The sequence below is a fragment of the Phoca vitulina genome, unplaced genomic scaffold (genome assembly GCF_004348235.1).
Source record: "Phoca vitulina isolate PV1807 unplaced genomic scaffold, GSC_HSeal_1.0 scaffold3, whole genome shotgun sequence".
Classification (NCBI taxonomy): domain Eukaryota; kingdom Metazoa; phylum Chordata; class Mammalia; order Carnivora; family Phocidae; genus Phoca; species Phoca vitulina.
Window position 1 is genome coordinate 6446895 of NW_022589706.1, and position 20931 is coordinate 6467825.

A 20931-nucleotide genomic window follows, 5' to 3' on the forward strand; every position below is an offset into this window, starting at 1 on the left:
AGTTATTTTCTAGACATAGTAATTTAGAATAATAAAAGTACTTCTCCAGTTCTATATTTTGCCTGATTATTAAAAATGGTTTTGAGATTATTAGCTCAAACCAATTTACTATGCACCTGACCAATTTCTGAACCATTTGAGTTTTTTAAGATTACTTTCTCCTATTGTAAAGGCAATATCAAACTTAGTTCATTAGACAGGATATCAGACATAAACGTAATACATGAAACATATTTTGCTTCTGCAATGTTGTTTTCTTTCTAGCATGCTTAATATGATTTATGTAAATCTGAAACACTGAAATAAAAGTAGAAATGAAATTGAATAGAGAATGAGGACTCATGAAAATGTACACTCTGCCTACATCAGTAGGAGTGTACATTTATGATCTATAACACTAATCTTAGTCCAGTTGTAAATCAAAATCAAGTAGAGTCTCACAAGAAAAAAAAATTGTAACTATGTGTGGTGGTAGATGTTAACTAGACTTATTGTGGTAATTACTTCCCAACATATAGATATATCAAATCATTATGTTGTACATCTAAAACCAATAGGATGTCATAGGTCAATAATATCTCAAATAAAAAAAGAATTTAAAAAATCAAGTAGTCTGGACACCCCTCTATTGCTTTTGGGGTTAGTCTGTATTCTGGGATTCTTTCAATAGTTTCACTTCTCTAAGTACCAAGAAAAAGTTAAAATTGCAAAACAGGATCATTCTGTTATTCTTTATCTAGACCCTCACATAATTTTTTTTCTCTATGTTAAATGCTTCTTTAGAAAAGGAAATACACAGGATTAGTTCCTCTTCTAACCATGGAAAACTCTCCCCTTCCATTTTGCAAGCCTCAACAAGTCTGTTGCTGAGTCAGAACCTCCTTTTTTCCCTGATGTGAGAAATCTTTCTCCCTTGAAAACTCATAAAGCTTAGGAAATGCTTAAATTTGAGTCTCCCTGGGGGGCAGGGACAGGGGAGCCTGAACCAATGTGGCAGGGAGGAGTCCCACACGGCAGTCCTGATGATGGTACATTAAATGGTTTTATGAAATACGAAGACTTGGAACTGGCCCAGGGTTACCATGGGAGCTCGCCTCCTAACCTATTATATGCATATATGTGTGTAGACAGCCACACCGAGCCCTGGGTAGGTTCCTGGGACTTTGGTCCTCATTGCCAAAGTGAAAACGTTTGGCGTACAGCGGGGGTTTCATGTCTGCCCTGCAGAAAACACCTTCAAGCGGCTGCAGGAAGGTCCAAACAGCACGCAGCAGGAGAAGCTAAAAACAGAAACAAGCCCGAGAAGGCGCTTTCTAGGGCGCCGACGAGAGCTCCAAGTCGGGGACGTGGTGGGGCACGAGGTGTGGAGAGAGCCGCTCAGAGGTCTGCAAGGCAGGCAGCGCCCACAAGACCTAGAGGGCCTACGGACCCCCGGGGCTGAGCCCGAAGGGCGGGAGGGGCCCGCGTCTCCGCTGCGCTCGCAAAGTGCAGGCCGCGCGCGACCGCCGTGACTGGGAGCCGCTCCCAGTCGCGTCCTCCGGCCTCAGTTTCCCCCGCCGGGCAGCACAGCCCCGGGAGGCGTCCCAGCGGCCAAGCCTCATGTGACCGAGGGCGGGACCGAGGTGACAGGAAGGAGGCGGGGCCGCGAGGGCGACGGGGGCGGGGCGGAGCGCGTGCGACCGCGGGCAGCCTTTGCGCGGACCCCGCGCCGGGAGGGGCCGTTGCCCAGGAACCGTCGGCGCCGCCCGCGAGCGCTTGCCCTTGTGCGCGCGCGCGCGCGCGGGGGGCGCTCAGACCCGAGTCGGCCGTCGGCTACCGCCACCGGCCTCCTCTTTTCCCTAGATGCCGAAGGGGCGCGAGGACACACGCCGCTCGCTCCCGCGCTCCCCCCGCCCTCCTGGGAGCGCAAGCGCGCCCCTGGCCGAGCCTGCATATTAATGAGGGGAGGGGCGGGGGCGGGGCAGCGGGGGCGCGGCGGCCTCGCGCCCGCGCGTGCCGAGACGCACCGCGGGGGGCGGTGCGATTGTGAGGTGGCGCTGACGCACGTTCCGGAGTTCTTAAGCGGCGAGGGCGGCGGCGGCGGCGGCAGCGGCGGCGGCGGTGCCCGAGCGGGTCTCGGGAGGCGGCGGTGATTGCCGCGAGGGCTGGCGGGGCCGAAGTGGGTGCCCCTGGCTCAGTCACGGTGTTCCTCTCACTGACTCCCCCTCCTTCCACCACGGCCGTGCCGCCCCAGATCCGGCGGCTTCCTAGGCGGGGCAGCGGACGGGGCGCGTCTCCTCCCGCTGCCGCCCGCCTGATAAATGAGGGACTTAGGGTTTGGGGTGCTGCAGACCGCCCCGCTCCGAAGCAGCAGCCCCGGGTCCCTGTTCAGCAGCGGGGCGTACCGTCCCTACGCTGCGGGGCCCGCCGCGGCCACCGCCCCGCAGCCCTCCGCCACGCCCTTCGGCCCGCTCTCGCCGCCGCCGTTGCCTGTCACCGGCATCTCGGAGGCCGCCTCCCCCTTTCCTATCCCCCTCGGCTGCGGCGGCGCGGGTAGCTCGGCCGCCGCCGCTTCCTCTTCCTCCCCGTTCCTGGCGCATCAGCAGACCATGCAGGATGAGCTGCTGCTGGGGCTGACACAGCAGCCGGCGCGGCCGCTCTCGGGGGCGGCGGCCGCGGAGAAACTCCCCAACCACCACCCCGGCGGCGGCACGAACGCGGGTGTGACCCACCTCCTCCCCTCCCAGGACTTCAAACCGAGTCTGCACCACCCCTCCTCCTCCTCCGCCTCCTCCTGCTGCTGCTGCCGCACCTCCTCCCCGCAGGACTTCAGTAAGCGGCAGCAGCAGCAGCTGAGCAGCCAGAAGAGGAAAGAGTTCAGCCCTCCCCACCTTCCCCACCCTCCGGACTCGAAGCCGCCGCCGCCGCCGCTCCACTGCCCCGGCCGGTTCAGCCCGCCGCCACCGCCGCCGCCACCGCCCGGCCCGCTCCTCCAGCCGGCGCAGCTCGCCCAGCGCCAGCAGCCACAGCAGCAACAGCAGTTCAGCGTACCGCACCCGCAGCACCTCCCGCCGCAGGACTTCGCCCCGCGGCAGCGCCCGGCCGACCTGCCCCCGCTCCCGCAGCTCCAGCCCTCGCCGCCCGCAGCCCCGCGGCGCCGCCACGGAGGCGCGGGCAGCCCTCGCAAGACCCCGGCCGCGGGCGAGGGCAGCGCCGCCGAGCCCCCCAATGCGGGCTTGGCCCCCTCGACGCCGCCGGTGAACCCCGCGCCGGGCTCCATGGAGTCCCCCAACCACCCTCTGCTCAACAGTCCCAGTAACCTCCTGCCCGGCGGGGCGCTCGGCGCGGGCGCCTTCAGCAGCCTGCAGAGCCCGGACCTTCCGCACCCGGGCGGCGGCGGGGGCGGGGGGCCCCCCGGAGGCGGAGGGGGAGGCGGCTCCGCGTCGCCGCCGCCACTGCCCGGTTTCGGCACCCCCTGGTCGGTGCAGACCGCGTCGCCGCCGCCGCCGCCGCCCCAGCCCCAGCAGCCGCCGCCGCCCCAGCAGCAGCAGCAGCCTCCGCCCCAGCAGCCGCCGCAGCCGCAGCCGCAGCAGCCCGGCTCCTCGGCCGCCACCCCGGGTGGCGGCAGCGGCGGCGGCGGCGGAGGCTCGCTCAGCGCCATGCCGCCGCCCAGCCCCGATTCAGAGAACGGCTTCTACCCCGGGCTGCCGTCGTCCATGAACCCGGCCTTCTTCCCGAGCTTCTCGCCCGTGTCCCCGCACGGCTGCGCGGGACTCAGCGTGCCGGCGAGCGGCGGTGGCGGCGGCGGCGGCGGCGGCTTCGGCGGCCCCTTCTCGGCGGCCGCCGTGCCCCCGCCGCCGCCGCCCGCCATGAATTTACCTCAGCAGCAGCCCCCGCCGCCCGCGGCGCCGCAGCAGCCGCAGAGCCGGAGGTCGCCCGTCAGCCCGCAGCTCCAGCAGCAGCACCAGGCGGCGGCCGCCGCCTTCCTGCAGCAGAGGAACTCCTACAACCACCACCAGGTACGGCGGGCGGCGGCCCGGCTGCGCCGCGGGGCCGGGGACCGAGACGACGAGGGCCACTCGCCCAAATGAGAGTGGGCCGGGGGGGTGGAGAAGGGTGACAGGACTCGGGACGCCAGCCCCCGGCGGGGCGGGCGGGCAGTGGCCACCGTGGGCTGCGAGGCTCGGGTAGGGGGGTCGCGCTGGAAGTCGCCCCGGCCGGGCGCCCCCTCGAACGCCCGGCGCGGCGGTGGGGGCTGGGGCAGGGGCCGAATGGCGCCCGGACCGAGGGCGGCGGCGGCAGCGGGCGGGCGCGCCGGCTCGGCCGTCCCTCGCAGCGGGCGCCCCTGACGCGGAGGGCCGCTGTCCGCGCTCCGCGAGCCCGGGAGACGCGGCGAGGCCGGGCGGGGGACGCGGGGCCGGCGGGCTCGGGCGGCGGCCTCGGACGAGCGGCCGTGGGAAGCGAACTTGCGCAGGGGGAGCATGAGCACCGCAGACGGTGCGTGTGGGGAGCCCGTGAGTCTTCCCGGTCGGCCAGTGAGGGGACGGACGGGAAGGTTTTCTTCCGCCGAGTCTGTTTCATTCTGCACCGCCCGGCGCGAGTTCTGGCCGGGGAGGCGGTGGCCGGCCGGGACGCCCTGCCCGCCGCGCCGCTGCGCCCGCCGAGGGCCCGGCGTCGGGAGAGCAGCGGCCGCCGCGCCGCGGGCTCGGTCCCGAGCTGTCAGACGCCTGCAGAGAGGAGCGGGCCCGCGGGGCTCACTCGGTTACCGCCGAGGTGCTCCGGGACCGGGTCAGTGTCTGCGCTCTTCGCGTGCGAGGAATGCTTGGTGGCTTCTAAGACAAAACTAAACTTGAATTCGGGATTCGTGTTCTGTACCTCGAAGGGAGGACTCCCATTTTTTTGGTGGCCTTACCTTTTCTTGAATGATGGGGCATGTGTATTTTAAGTGGGTAATGCAATTATGAAATAACACCGGTCAGGTTTTTTTTTTTTATCCATCCGGGTCCTTTCTGGTTCAAGCTCTTGTTTTGTTATCTTCTCAATACAATGTTTGAGTGACCGCTGGGTTGGTTAATTGACATGGAAAGAGTATTTTATTGTTCTTTTTTTGATCCAGTCAGCATTTATTGTAGTGATTGGTGTGTTTAAGGTCATTTTCGTGATTAAGGATTGAGAGAGAAACAAAATTGGACCTTAACCAGTGCCTGTTTACGCCTATAACTTTTTCCGTTGACCTGTTAAAGTTTTCAGGGGCTAACCTTTTAAAAGGTGAATACTGTTTAGCCAAAGTAACAGTTAAGAGTTTGTTTAAATCAACCAGAGTAACAGTTAACAGTTTTTATTTTGAATCACTGGTGTCTCCCCCAGAAACGAGAATGTGGCCTATGAGGATTGAAAAGACGGAATTTTGAAATAATATTCCACTTTCTGTGATTTCTATAATCTCGAGCAGTTATCTTGTGTGTGTCAGGGTCGTCGTTTTTAAACTGGAAGCTTGCCACAGAAAATTATTTATAGGTACTTTTGTATTCTTAGAGCCATGATATAGAACATTAGAAGACCATATAGCATGATTCATATTTAACTGTAATCTGCTTTCTGTCAGAAGATGGTTCTCACAGTGAAGTTTAAGAGGTCACACAGCTGTCATATGGAATTTTAGATCACTGAAGAGAACTTGAACACTGTATCAGTAAGGAAAGTGAGGCCCCTCAAGAATGGAGTGATTTGTTCATGGTCCCTGAGCTGTACTTCTGAACTATGTGGAGGGGGCAGTGTATATTCATGATTATATTGGCATTTAAAAAGTTTTTTAAATAGGCACTATAGGTCAAGTTCTTTTTTTTTTTTTTAAGTTGTCTTATAAGAAGGAGGTTTCATTTTAAGAATATTTATAGTAACTTATTTACTTATAACAACTGCATGGTCCATATTTCCTTTAGCTAAATGTTAGTTGTAAGCTCATTGACAACATAATTGCTAGCAAATAATACTTTTCAAAACTCTACAGTTATTGTCTCTTGGTGGATTCTCAGCTTTTTTTGTCATAGGTTCTAGTTTGGAATATAATTTACTTTTGAAAATGAATGAACTGGATGGAGATTTGTATTATTAAGATCTCTACTAGAATAATCAAAGCATGTGTAGTTGCTTATCTTTAGTATATCTCAGTGGATCCACCTATGGGTAACGTCAGATAATTGCTTAACTGTTCATGGATAATTAAGTGAAAGAAAAACAAAAACACTTTAAAAGAAACTACATTAAAATCAGAATAAAATACCTTAAAAGTTGAGTAAACAATACAAAGAAGACATATTTTCTATACTGTTCCTCTACTAAAAGGTGTTTTTAGTTCACGCAAGAGAACACCATCAAATGTTACCATTATCTACTGTTGCGGTGGTGCAATTTGTTTGGGAACCCTAAAGTCTAAATATTGTACTCCTATCATTACTCATACCTTTATTAATTAAGGACCATATTTTTAGTTATACGCCTAGCAGAATATGCTTGTTTTGAGATAACAATGTAGGTTATATCTTTAAGGATCTTCAAAGTTAATTTCAATTTTCAAGTATTTATTTTCTTTTCTTATGTATATGATTCTGAAGAAAAGTAACTGCATGGTTCTATTTCAATAATTATCCTGAAATACCTGCTTGGTTCATTGTAATTTAAAATGGACAAGAGAATGAAAATTCATCTAGCATTAAATGAATATCTTTTCATATAGCAAGATCTCAAACCTATTACTTTTCATAACCTGTTAACCTTTCATAACGTTTAGAGATTTTATTTTTTTAAGATTATATATATTCTTAGCGCAGGCCTAAATTTCAGTTTGAATTATAAACTCTTTAAATGCCTATAATTTAAATAGATGTGTTTTTCTCAGCCTCTTCTGAAACAATCTCCTTGGAGCAACCATCAGAGCAGTGGCTGGGGCACTGGAAGTATGTCCTGGGGAGCAATGCATGGCAGAGATCATCGTAGAACTGGAAACATGGGAATTCCAGGAACTATGAATCAGATATCTCCATTGAAGAAACCATTTTCTGGTAATGTCATAGCACCACCGAAATTTACTCGCTCTACTCCATCACTGACTCCAAAATCTTGGATTGAAGATAATGTGTTCAGAACAGACAACAATAGTAATACACTCTTACCCTTACAGGTAAGAATGGTATGTAAATGGTCTTATTTCTAATGTTGATCTTTCAAAGTAAGAAATTGGGTGGTGGTGGTGGTGGTGGTAGTAGTAGTGGTGGTAGTAGTAGTAGTAGTAGTAGTATGGTAAAATTAAGAGATTAAAACATAAAGTTTTAATTTTTAAGCATATAATTTAATTGCCAAAGGATAAAGTACTTATGTAGAGAAAATTGAGACTAAAATATTCTCTAAACACACAGTAGAAAAGAAGCTTCATAAAATCTAGAAAAACCTGTATTTCTTAAATACATTTTGAAGCTTTTAATTGGCAGCTCAAGAATGCCTTAATTTATTCATCTTTAATAGGCCACCAAAATGAGTGTCTTCTCCAATATAACTAAACTAAAATGTTAAGTAATTGTGCATAGATTTGACTGTGATCAGCTGTATATATATTAGAATATACTTAGTACAGCTGTGATTATGGCAAAATAATATTAGGGCTTTTTGCATCAAATTAAAATTTGTCCTCCCTGGTTCAGTGACTATTTTTTTCTAAATGTGGCCTAATAGTTATGATGATTAGGCATTTTTTTCAGGCATTTTAATGTTTTATTGATATTACAGGCTAATAAAGGTCCTTGTAACTATTCACAATGAGACTTTTTTCCCCCTAAGACTTTTAGAGGACCAAAAATACAAGACAGAAGGAACTTTGATTGTTTTTGTTTTCTTTCTTTTTTTTTTTGTGGGTGGGTGTGGGGAAGAGAACTGCTTATTTCTGATGAAAACTTCTATGCTATTGAAGGTGAGATCTAGTTTGCAGTTACCAGCTTGGGGCTCAGATTCACTCCAAGATAGTTGGTGCACTGCAGCCGGAACATCCAGAATAGACCAGGTAGGCTGCACAGTGTATATTTTTCAGGATTTTGACTAGGAGTTTAGTGTTTATATTATGAGTAAGATTTATTATTTACTTTTCAGTTATACCTTTGTAAGCATATGTCAAAGAACATTAAAGCAATTTATTTTTAAAAGGTCAGTTATTTAGTATAAAATGCTTCATTTTCAAATTTATAAGTAATTCATAACTATTTTATATTTCCAAAACAGAATTTGTTTTTGGAAAAAGGAATTATATACCCAAGAGCACCTGACTTTAAACATCAGTCAAACTGAACAGATTTTATCTTTCAGAATTATTTTCAGTTGGGGACAAAATCATATGTTTACTTAACATTCAATTTTACATTTCATCAGTGTTCTACAGAATTTTTTAGTAAATTTTTGTCACGAAATCTACATTTGTCTTGAGGTATATTTCTAAAGAAGCCCTAGCTTCAATTTTTTTACCTTTAAGAAAAACTTCATGTATAGTATTTCTTTATTCTAAAATTTGTCACTGCTGTTATATACTATCTTCTTCCAAATAATCAGTTTCTTACAGAAAAACCATAAATCAAAAAGCTAGGATTTGGTCTTAAATTACCTTTAAGCCCTTTGTGCTTACAAAATGCTATCTCTTTTCCTGCAGACTAAATTAGAATTCATACTGGGTACCCAGTGATGAGAATTATTACAGGACAAGTAGAAAACTCAGTCCTACATGAGGATTCTTTCCTACAGAGCCAAAGCTTGAATGAGTATAGACTTGACATTGTGGGAGCCCACTGAATGGAGCTATGTTATCCTTAGCTAAGGCTCTTCCTTAGTTAATTTATCAACATGAGATGATTTTACAAGTAAGGACTCTATAAATAGATTAATAATGCGTTTGTCAATAGCTTTCAAATTTGGAGGGTTAGCAGTAACTTCAATAATCTATCATTAGCACTTATTTTAGACAAGTTCTACCGTTTTACCAAAATAGTCCTACCAGGATCTCCACTTAGAAATAAGTAGTTCTCTCACACAATTTGTGATTTATTGTTTTGTTAATAATTTAAGTTAGCTATCCATCTATTTCTACTCTCTTCTCCACTCTGGCCTATAGTTAGGCCATATTAGTGACATTTTTATGGTAGCACTTTTATGTTGTTCAAATTGAATACATAAATGCCTAGGAGATGATATGTTAGAAGACGAAAATTATAATCACTTTGAAGGTGGCAAGGGACATGTTTTTAGAGAGGACAGGACATAATTATTTGAAGAGCATGTGTAGGAAGAAGCAAGAGGATATATATATGAGGGATATTTAACTGTGGAGAACAGAGAAGACAGATTAGCTGTCTTAAAGGGACCATGGGGGCAGGGCACATGTTGAGAAATGAGGTTATTGAGATGGTTTCAGTTGGTGGAGTGCTAGAGAGTGGATAGAGGTGATAATGAAAGGGAAGTCAGCCCCTGGGCTGCTATAAGATGAGGGCCTCCAGCACTCCCACTTAGATTTCAGTCAAAGCCAATCTGTTCTTACCTGTTCTATAACCTAGGATTTTAGGTAAATTCATTTTACATGAAAGGATTTAGGTGCTTAAAGATAATTTTTTTTTCTTTTGGTAAACTGCTGAGATACTGTCATTCCCTTGGGACCCTTGAGCCAGAGGTGTGATATGATGAAGTTGAAGAGCTTGGTGAAGAAAAAGATAGTGGGAAGTGAACTGAACTAGAAGTAAAGGAGGTCTGAAACCTGAACCTTCTTCCTCTTTCTCAGTCCTTATGACATCTAAGGATACAGTCTATGGGTCTTTTATGTCTTTGGGTCATAGTTTCCGTATCTATAAAAGGGAGAACCTTGAACTAGATCATGAAAGGCCTTTTTAGCCAGCTCTTATACTTTCTCTGATCTATTTTGGCCATTTCTTTTCCTCCCTGTGCACCACCAACCCCCCCCCAACACACACACACACACACTTTATTTTTAGAATACAAAGGTCCTGGTTTATTGGGGAGAAGGGGTGGGAATTGGATTGAGGCAGGCAAGGTATAGTGTATGACCTTCCAACTGGTCTTAATGTGGTTCTCTCTTTTGAGGACCTTAAGGGTACTTAATGATACAAAATTTGTTCTGTGTTTCTATCTTTCCATAAAAGGTTGAGGTATTTGAAGTTGAGGTTTTTAAAAATACAGCAACAGCTACAAACTTCAATTGGTATTTTAAACCATTGGGTAGTTCCTCACTATTTGGCAAAGTTAAAATTACAGAAAATTCTTAAGCACTTAAATATCTGGGGCAGTATTTTCATTCTGACTTTTTTTTTAATTATATAGAACATTTTAATACTAATATATCTCAGTTAACAAATACATTATTTTAAAACATTTAACTTTTTATTTCTTTTAGTTTGAAATTGATTAGGCATAAAAAATATACTAAATTCTAGAACTGGAGTCTCAATTCCTGTACCTGGATACTTGAGGCCTTACCTAAAGCAAGAACTGGACATGTAATTAACAATCAGCAAATAGGGAAGAAATGGTTTTGTAGATTGGTTTTACTCAGTTGCATATAAAATTTTTAGGGTTGGTTGGCATTTCCTTACTTTAATTATTTTCTTATGGAAAAGCTTCAAATATTAAACTTTTTAAAAACAAAGGTAAAGTTTTAAATACATTTCAGACTTTAAAATGAATTTTAGGTATTTGTGTTAATTTCTTTAAGGCTAAGAATACTTTTCTTTAAAATGCTGTTAGGTAGTTACCCTTGCAAGAAATCATACTCCGATATATGAATTCTAATTGCCTTAAAATTGAATTTCAATTAGATATTGGGATTATAATATATTCATTAATACTTTAATATTTTAAATCAAAAAGTAAATATACTAGTAGCTGAGATTATTACTTGCAGGTTTATATATGGTACATCAGTTCTCTGTAAGCAACAAAATGCCTTTAAAAGTGTAATATAGCCGTGAAGCCTTACAAGATGGATGTTGGCCTGTCCTCTAGCTAAGGGATTATCAATATATTCAATTCTAGATTTTTGTTCCTGTGGAAGTGAGCATGTCACATAAACTACCTTGAATTAATTGTAGATACTTCCCACTAGTCTTTAATATCTAGACTGTTACTTGACAACATGATAAATGATAATATGGGGGTCTCTTGGAAAAATATATTATTTGGTGTCTTTATTCACTTTGCACAAAAAACAATATATAGTAGCAGACCAAGTCTAATTTTTCATTTAATAGAACATTCCTTAAATTGTGGTTCTTAAATGTGATGAACCTCAGGGGGCATTGGTAGTCAGCAAACTGTTAACACTCACTGAAAATGAGAAAGAATGGGTTCTCTTGTACCTGCTTAGGTAATGGATGCTTTCTTTTCAAGTTTTGTATCCTGCATTCAATTCTTTAACTGTACTTGATATATTCTTATACCGCCTATTTTCTCCTTGCCTTTCCATTTAATCCTTGTGGATACTAATATAGCTTTAGCTATTTGGGGCCTTTAAAAAATTTTTTTTTTAATTTTTTCCGTGTCACTGTCATAGCACATTGTCAAGGTTCAGATTAATGAAGTTCAAAAAATGTATGTTCGTTATGTATGTCGTAGTGTTTTAATTACCCTTGGGATATATGGGGAGAAATTCTGTTCTTTGCCTTTGAGAAGGTGAAAGTCCAGTCAGATGAAGAAGGGGTGTCTGTGTGGAACAACCAGAGACTGAAATGAGAGAGTAGGAGACTGAACACGACATTGTGCAGTAAGACAGTAGCACATCATCCGCGGCTAATTCAGTAGAGTAGCAGTGTGTCGTCAGGAATGTAAAATCAGTATTTACTGAAGATTGAGGACAATATTAGTACAACTTGTTATTTTAAAGCAAAAATTGGAAAAGTCAACACAAAACTGCAACAAAAGCTGATCTTTCTACTTAGAAGGATATATGTTAAAGCATCTGGTATATCTTTAAATATGACAATATGGGGTTTTCCCCTAATCCATCTCCTTTTTCTTTGGGTGAATACTTCATTTTCAAGAGGAAAATGTTCTGCTTGACCACTTCTTTTGAAATGAGACAGGGTTTTTAATATATCAGAGTAAAAATATAACATCCCATTGAAATGTCCCCTTTTAATTAAGTTCTTTTTGTTGTACTAATTTTAATATTCTTGACCTCTTTATTTTTTAGCATTTCTAATCTTTTTTTAGGTTATCCTATTTAAGATTAGGATTACTTTGTTCTTTCTGTGTTTTTCAGTCTTTCTCGGACTGTATTCTTGCTTCTGTAACTCTTTATGGCAAATGTCTGGGTTTATGAAAATAATAAAATATTATAATATAATAGAGTGTAGTTTTCCCGAAAATTAATCCCACTGCTTGTGGGATTCTGTAATCTCAGTTTCTGAAAACCCATTTAAGTTGATTCTTTGCCAGATAATTTTCATATTTAAAGTAGATTGGGGTAATCTTTTCCTCATAGGGATTCTTACTTTTGTGAAACATCTTGGGTGTTGTCATATAGTCATTAAATATAAGTTACATTGCTATGATTTTCCATATATGTGCTAATCAGTTTTGGTGTGTTTATGTTTACCTTAAAATAGTTTCAGGCAGTTTGTGTGAACACAGATTTTTCTAATATCCTTATTCTGTAATTAGATTTGTTTCTGTTGTTGTTTTTTTCCAGAAGTTATATTCTAATCCCCACACTTTATTTAATGAAATTATCTATACTTTTTGAACATGAACCTATAGGTTTCATTAAATTTAGAAAGTGATTTTGAGATGTCATGAGCTCTTTGCCTGCTCAAGGCTATTTTGTGTTTAGTGCTTTAAAAATCATGTGGGATGCAGCTGATGCTCACCAAAGTATAAGTAAGCTAGTAGTTTTATAATAGCTTTGTTATTTTCCTTACTAAAGCAGGAGTTTGTTTCATGATGAGACTTGAAATGCAAGGGAAAATAAGGGGCCTTATTAAGTGGGCATCACACTATTTCAGTTGGATATAGGCATTAAAGCTAAAGCTATCAATACATGCAGCTTTTTTGAATAACCACTGTTTGTTTATTACCTAGTGGTCACCGACATTTATTGACTAGCTTGCTTTTATATTTCCCTTCTTAGCCTAAATATTGCCCATTGACAGTGTATATGGAGTTACTTCATTAATTTTACTTTAAATTTTGCTCTAAAGCAAGATCATACTCCTTGAATGGAGTTAGTGTGTGACCAAAAAAAAAAAAAAATGTGAGAAATATCATTTGGGTGGTGGTAGTAGTCACCATTAATTAAGTTCATAGGTCCACTGTGATGGGGCATAGTCTGATTCTTTTCAGAAAACATCAGCCTGAGAAGATATCCCTGAACCATAACACGTTTTCTTTGCAAGAATTTAAGGTAAATAGAATACGAAGTATTTATAATATATCTTAGAACCTACATGATACAACATACCTCCTGAGGTTTTTTTTTTACTTAATTATATATACAGTTTTTATCATGATAGCTTACATTTTTAAATTCTATTTTAAATATGTTTTTAATACATCTTGTCTTAGCTTTGTCAATTAACATCTGAGTACCTATTCCGTGGAGAATTCTAAGAAGACTTTATGGTTCTGAACAGCCTTTGCCCTCACAGAGCTCAACTTTAATTCGCAGTTTTTATAGTAGAGATAAACTACTATTCATTCAACAAACATTTGAGAGTTAGCTATATTCCATAATTAGAAGGTCCTTGCCTCTAATTAATTTAGTTTAGTGGGTAAGGCAGGAAAATCAACAAATTAGTTACAAACATAGTATGGTGGAAGCACAGAAGATGGAAATATTTGGATTACTAAAATTGTATGTCATTTTTGCCCAAAGGCCTCTCTATTCCAGTTTTATTTAATTTATTACATAGTGCTTTGAGTCTTTTGCTTTTCTATTATTTCTATTATTTTTAAGGTGGACTTTAGGCATTATCTAGTCTGAGACAATTTTTTTTTTTCTTTTCTAGAAGATAGAACAGAGCCTAAAAAGGTTTAGTAACTTACTCAAGATAAAGAAGCTCTGCAATTCTTAAAATATGGTCTCTGGACTATCAGTCTAAGTATCACCTGGGAACCTACTGTAAATACATGTTTTCAGGGGCCACTGTAAACCTGTTGAATTTCAGACTGTGTCAGCAGAGTCCCAGCAATCTGGGGCGCAGCGATATGTGTGTTTGACAACCCTTCCACATGATCCTAAAGCATGCTCAAGTGAGAGAACCACTATTCTAGTTCACTGATTCTCTGTGCCTCCCTCACCAATCAAAGTCACTATTAATGATGTAAAATAAAGTAAATAAAGATAAGTAAGGAGTACCAATATAGCTGTATGGTGATAAAGCTGGAGTAAGATCAACTGGTCTAGGAGTCTACCATTTAGTATTACTTTGCACGCTTTCTAAATTCCTCAACAGCAATTTGTTTAGTCTGCAATACTGATTCTGGTCCCCTAGCTTTAAAAGCTCACAACCCTGATTTATTTACTCCACTTGCTGGAGTAAATAAATCAACATATTTTCAGTAAAAGCTTTTTATGTTTTTCTTTAGCTTTCTGAAAGACTGGCTCTGAATCGTCTCTGGATTGTGGACTCCTTTGGAAAACTGATGAAGCCCTTTTCTTCAGGAAAAAATTATGTGTACACACACATACAGAATATTGTATATAATCTTAGATTTCATGGTCCTTCTTGAAGTTCATGGACTCAGGTTAAAAAGTGCCTAATTCTGATTTCTGTAGAGACTTTTTCCCCCTCATTTTTCTTACTCTTCCGTTTTCTTTTTATGTATTAATTATTTTTTGAGAGTTAAAAATGGCCTGCCCTGCCTCTCCTTCATATACATACACCTGTACAAACACCTACACATTTAAATGAGTGGGAGTCATCTCTGACATTTTGGCAATTTAGGGGTCATGGGCCAGAGCTTGCTGTCGTTGTTCCCCATGTATGTTTGTTCAGGTACATTGAGATGTGTTGGGCAGAATAACAGCATAAATTCATAGGCATTGAAGAATCTCATTCCTTCTGGTAAGCAGGTTGACAGATTTAACATACAGCAAACAAGACTTTCAGCTACACAAAGACTTTGTTCTGGGACTTGAGGTAGGAAACTTGTTGAGATGAGAATACTTTCCATCCTCTCTTCCCTGCATCCCTGCCTTCTTTGCAGGGTGTGGAGGGAAAGAGGATTTAGAAATGCAGAGACCAATATGTGAAGACTTCAGGGAGCAAGATTTGGTTATGAGTATTCTAGGTGTTAGTTTTTGTTCTGATATTAGTAGTTCATGCTTTTGATATTAACTGAATGGGTTGTTTATGTATTTATTATTGTGAAATTCTAAGTCAAATAATGTACACTGTTTGATAGATATTTAAAGTATGGTGCCATTATGGGATTAATTCCTTCCCCCCAGATATTTATTTTTTAAGTGCCTGTGTCTTCCTAGATATATGAGAAAAGCTTAGAAGTTAACAACTAAAAATGCTGTGTGTATAACATTTCAGAAATCTTTATAAGTTGAGATAATAATAGAAATTATTTTACTATATTAATGCTTCCAGTGAATTAAGGTTATTTTTGATATGTGATTTTAGAGATGAATACAGTAAATGTAGTATTCTCCAGTACAAGAGATATTGTAACTCATGGCATCCTTAGTTACTGGTATTGTCTTGGGATGCAAGTGATTAGTAATATATTAATCAGATGTCCTGTTTTATGTAAGAAGGTTTAGATGGTATATTTATCATCAGTTTTTGAAAAAGTTGCATACATCATATTGAGTCTTTTTCTCTTCTAGGATCGAAGTAGAATGTATGACAGTTTGAATATGCACTCTTTGGAGAATTCCCTTATTGATATTATGAGAGCAGAGCATGATCCTCTTAAGGGTAGGTGACTTTTTTTTTATTTCTTATATCGTGCATCGAACTGTGTCTGTCTCACCATTTTTTATAAGAAAATTAGCACTAAGTAGCACCTGTGTCATCTATAAGATTCTATTATGTTTGCTAATAAAAACCTTTGTGAAAAGTTCTACTTTTTCTTTTGTAGCTTATTTAGATTTATGCTGATTTATGCAGAGAGAAGTGTAAACCCATGCCTCTTGACTCGTTATCTAAGAAAAAGCCACTGTTGAGAAATATTTTGCAGTTCGCCATAGGATCTAAGTGTATACTATAAGTCACTTTTCTAGAATTCTATCAAATACAGAAATTAAAAAAAAAAAATCCTTGGAATGCTTGAATTTACAATTTGCAGTGATTACTACCTATAATTGCCCTAAGTTAACTTCCTTTCCGATTTTTCTTCTACTGTCATAGGGTTTTAAAAGGAGATCTTTTATAGTAGCTTCTCTGAGGTTTCATAAAAGTTGGGGCAGATTAGGAAAAAGAATCAGCTCCACCGATCTTAGAGTATTAGTCTTACTGTTAACTGTATCTGAAGATATTTCATTAACATACTTGTTTTCATTTGTCTGTACATTACATGTTACTAATTATTTTACATTTCTTTGTACAATACATTTCATTGCCTTTTATTTTCATGGTGAAAATCTAGAAAAAGTGTGTACTTGGGTGATAAGAGATATGCTATCTCTTGCTGCATAATAAATTATCCCAAAATTTAGCAGCTTAAAACAACAATGAACATTTATTATGTCACACAGTTCTGTGGGTCAGGAACTCAGGAGCAGTTTGGTTGGTTCTGGCTCAGCATCTCTCATTGAATCAAAACCGTGGGCTACTTGGTAATTTTTCCACATTTTTAATTCTATAAAGCCAAGTAAGAATTCCCTTGAAACATTTAGCCTAAAACTCTAGAACTTAAGTGTTGGCAGCAAGGTGGTGGCTTGAGGCTGAGTTGGTAATACTGATCAGATATCTAAACATTTTGTTTTGTTTCTAGATTTTGTTTATAAAGGAGTTTCTTGTCTTTCTAATTCCTTTATTTTTAAGGAGCGTGAAAAGCTCAAGAGATCATTAGTGATTGTTAACAGTGTGTGGCAATGGTAATTCTCCCAAACTAATAAAGACTATTATACTTGGGGTTTTTTTGGGGGGGGGTGCTTCTAACCAAAACCTAATCTAATTTTTTTAGTATCTGTATATTGGGGTCTTGCTCTCTTTCACTGTTACTCTGACAGTTCTAATGGTATTTGTCTTGGATCCACTGTTTAATAATAGAATCCAGCAGTTTATGATTATGAAGAAGTTCCATCTGTTTATTTCTTTGGCTTATCTAGAAAGAAAACTCTTAGAAATTCTTATACAAGATAAAGTCATTATTCACTGTTACCAGTGAATAATGAAACATTTTTCATTGTTGTTTCTCCCAGTCTTCTTTAAAAAGGTCTTTTGAAAATGTTAAGAGTAAACATTCTCTGCTGGAGAATTATCTCAGGTTTTCTTTTTTTCTAAAGTCTGTGTTATAATAGAACTGGGAGAAACCTAGAAAGAAGACTTTGAAAAGAAAATGGAAGCAGCCTAAGGCTAAGAGGAATTTAATAATTTAAAAAAGAATCTCAAATGAATTCAAACTCTTGTTAGAAAAATTATCTTTGGCCATGGGAAGGGGGAAAATGTGTTCAGCAGCACCTTTTGGAATTATGTTAACAAATCTCTGTTTCTAATTGGAGTATTTTGTGTTCCACATTTATTATGGCAGGGAATTAAAAGAGAAAAAAATAAAAAGAATTGAGAAATCTTCTCTACATAGAAATAGAAATAAGACTGGTACTTCTGCATACTACCATCATATACTTATTTAAAATGATCCTCATACCCAAGTGCTGCTACATGAAGATTTTTCTTTTCTTATTAGTACAGACTTCACTGCCTTTAGGATATCATAAGGATATCATATTGTATATCTTCCTCCTCGTATTCTGATCATTGCACATTTTCTCTGGGTGGGACCTCAGTAAACTCTGCTATAAGTGAGGTTGTGACAGAACAGAAGCCAATCTCGGAACTTTCCCCTTTTTTCCATTCCTCATCTTCAGGACAGCACTTCAGCCTATGTCCCGCGTCTTCCATCTCATCTTTCATTCCTTTCAGAAAATTGTGTCTTCTGTTTAATACAAGAAAATTCTTTTTTTTTTTTCCCAAAAAAAAAAAATGAATGAATCTTATGTTATCCTTTTTAAATGTTTTCAAAAAGTCTGCCATTTGCTTTGTCTTCCTTATGGGATCTAATGGAAACGGAAAAGGGAGTTGTAGGGTAAATTTTTTTTAATTAATTTTTTGTTTCCCTTTCTATTAATGATAAAAGTTTCTAGAAAATTTTCATATAGAAAAATTTCTTATATGAAAATTTTCCACAGGAACTTCAGTGATGAGAGATTATATTGTTATGTATTGCTGTATAACAAATTACCCCTAAGTTTAGCAGCTTAAGACAACAATAAACATTTATTATCTCACACAATTTCTTTAGGTTAGAATTCAAGAGCTAAATTAGCTGCTTGGTTCTGGCTGAGGATCTCATGAGGTAGCAGTCATGTGGAGGCTTGACTGGTGCTGGAGGTTCCTTTTCCAGGGTGGCTCACTCATGTGGCTGGCAAGTTAGCCCAGGCCATTGACAGGAGAACTCGGTTGCTCACCATGTGGACCCTTCCACGGAACTTCTGGTGTGTCCTCACAGTGTATTCAGTGGATCCCCCAGAGCAAAGATAAAGTTCAAGGTGAATGTCCCAGTGTCTTTTGTGACCTAGCTTCAGAAGTCTCACACCACCATTTCCATGACATCCTAGTAGCTACACAGGTCATCCCTGCTCAACTGGGGAGGTGTCTGCTACTCAAGAGATGTGAATATTGGGAGGCAAGCATCAGTGGAGGCCATCATGGAGGCTGGCTTGGCTTCCACAGAGATGAAAGGCGGAAACTAAATTTGCATTCAGTTCTACTTTTCTAAAGGAAAAGAGAAAACTACTCAAGATAAAACTTAGTGTCAGTAGAAAGGAAAACAATCAAGCAGCTCTCTGGAATCCAAAGGAAGTCTGGCAAGTTACTGGCCTGAGAACTGACTGATAGTACTAACAGAGGGACCTCCCATCCCCACCGTAGCCCAGAATGCTTCACTGCAGCTTGTTTCCATTTTCCCACCCTCCAATGATTTTTACAGGTCAGTAGGGAACCTCCATTGTTTAATGTTAAGGTTCTGTGGTTTAGCATAGCAGGTAGGAAGGGTCTTGTCTCATTGAATTTCTAAAGGTGTGAAGAGATGGCAAACAAAGATGCAGCTCTGTATGCACTTTAATCCACTAAGTGTGTCCACTTTTGTACCAGGCACTGTCCAAGACCTTGGTTGTAATTGTGCAAAACAGACATAGTCTCTGTTCTCGTGGGATTTGTAGCCTACTAGGGAAAGAGGGACCTCATCATCATATGTATAATATGCATATATACATATGATATACTCATATAATATTTATATACATAAAACCCATACCTCTAATCATAGAGTGTTAGAAGTGCTGTGGAGGGAGATGATAAGGTGCTTGGAGAGGTAATAAGTAAGGGGAGGGGGGTACTTAGTTTATCTGTGGACTAAAGAAAGCTAAGACCTGAAGCTTGAACAGCACAAAGATGAAAAAGTATCGGGGGAAAGTGTCAACTAGACAGAGGGGTCAGGGTGCATGGAAGAGCCTGTCACATTGGGGGAACTGAAAGTAGACAAGTCCTGGCTTAGCTTGTTGAGGGCTGCCTGACGCTCATGGGATGTAACTGCTCAGCTGGCCCTAAGGAGTGCGTGCCGTCTTTTGCTCCAGATCAGGAACACTAACACACCATTTTATGCTTTGCTTAGTATCAGTGACACTGATCTGTTTTATTTATTCTGCAGTGGTTTTTTGCCATTAACATCCTGTTTTCTGATGACTGTCTTCATTCTTGGCAAATATTTTTATTTTCAAAGGAAAAACAAATATGGATTCTTTTAATGGTTAAAGTAAATCATGGTTTGCCAACTGCAGTTTTGTGATATTGCAGTTTTGTATTTGAATACCTATGTTAAATAATCTGTGATCTTTTTATGTATGTGTGGGTCAGTTCATTCTGCTTTAAACAAAAGAACAAGACAGTGATTATTGTTAAGCTCTCTTCCCTCCCTACCCTCAGCAATTCGCAAAAAGGTCTTACTGTGTAAGCATTATTACCAAAAATTTCTTACACCCTCCCCAAAAGTATAAGAGTAAACATAAAAATTTAATTTCAGCTAAAAAAAATGATTTGAAAACTGTGGAAAGATGCACTTCATTCATGCATAAATGCTGTAATATAGCAGTTCTTGGAAAGATCTGTTTTAGCAAGTCACAATGACTACCAGTGTTCCCTGAACGATTTAAAGGAATTCAGGAAAAAGGATTTAGAGTATGATTTTATGCCAACACATGTTTAAAAGTGGATGCCTTTAAAACTTTTTATTTACTCTGTATTTTTGTGTGTCTAGCGTCATTTTTATTACTTGACTGCTAAACTCCTGTTTTCCAAGACTCCTGAAGTAGAATCTCTGCTATTTTAAGGAAGATAACTACTGAGAAAATAAGGAATTACTTCTGTGTAAGGCAGTAAGTGGTTGCCGTAGCATCAAATAAATTCTTGCCTCTTTTCTTCTATTGTTCTTTTCCCTCTGATTCTCTTGAGCAGGCCTTAATGTAAGTTTGAAGTACAAAGTCACAGAGTAACTTGTATAAATTTCTAAAAGTCTGTGGTGTGAGAATTTACATTTTAGAACTTAAGAACTTTCAAGCTGGGCAGAGATTCTGAAACTCTGAGAGCATTTATTAGGCAGGTTTCAGTACCCCACTCCAAGAGACTGTGCACTCCAGGTTGTGTAAAGAGCACACTTGGAGAAACTCTGAAATAGTGGAAC

General features: G+C 41.6%; 1 protein-coding gene across 4 annotated transcripts in view; it reads left to right on the forward strand.

Annotated features, from left to right (window-relative positions):
- The first annotated feature begins 2101 nt into the window (after positions 1 to 2101).
- The window catches only part of CPEB2 (cytoplasmic polyadenylation element binding protein 2), a 70659-nt gene continuing 51829 nt past the window's right edge, over positions 2102 to 20931 (forward strand). For 2 of the 4 annotated variants that reach the window (XM_032399957.1, XM_032399962.1), the window contains exons 1-4: positions 2102 to 3998; positions 6878 to 7159; positions 7943 to 8032; positions 15857 to 15947. In XM_032399957.1, coding sequence (XP_032255848.1) covers positions 2301 to 3998; positions 6878 to 7159; positions 7943 to 8032; positions 15857 to 15947 — 2161 coding nt within the window. In that variant the 5' untranslated portion in view covers positions 2102 to 2300. The remainder of the gene's footprint in view (positions 3999 to 6877; positions 7160 to 7942; positions 8033 to 15856; positions 15948 to 20931) is intronic. The other 2 variants (XM_032399968.1, XM_032399974.1) reach the window with 1 other exon arrangement.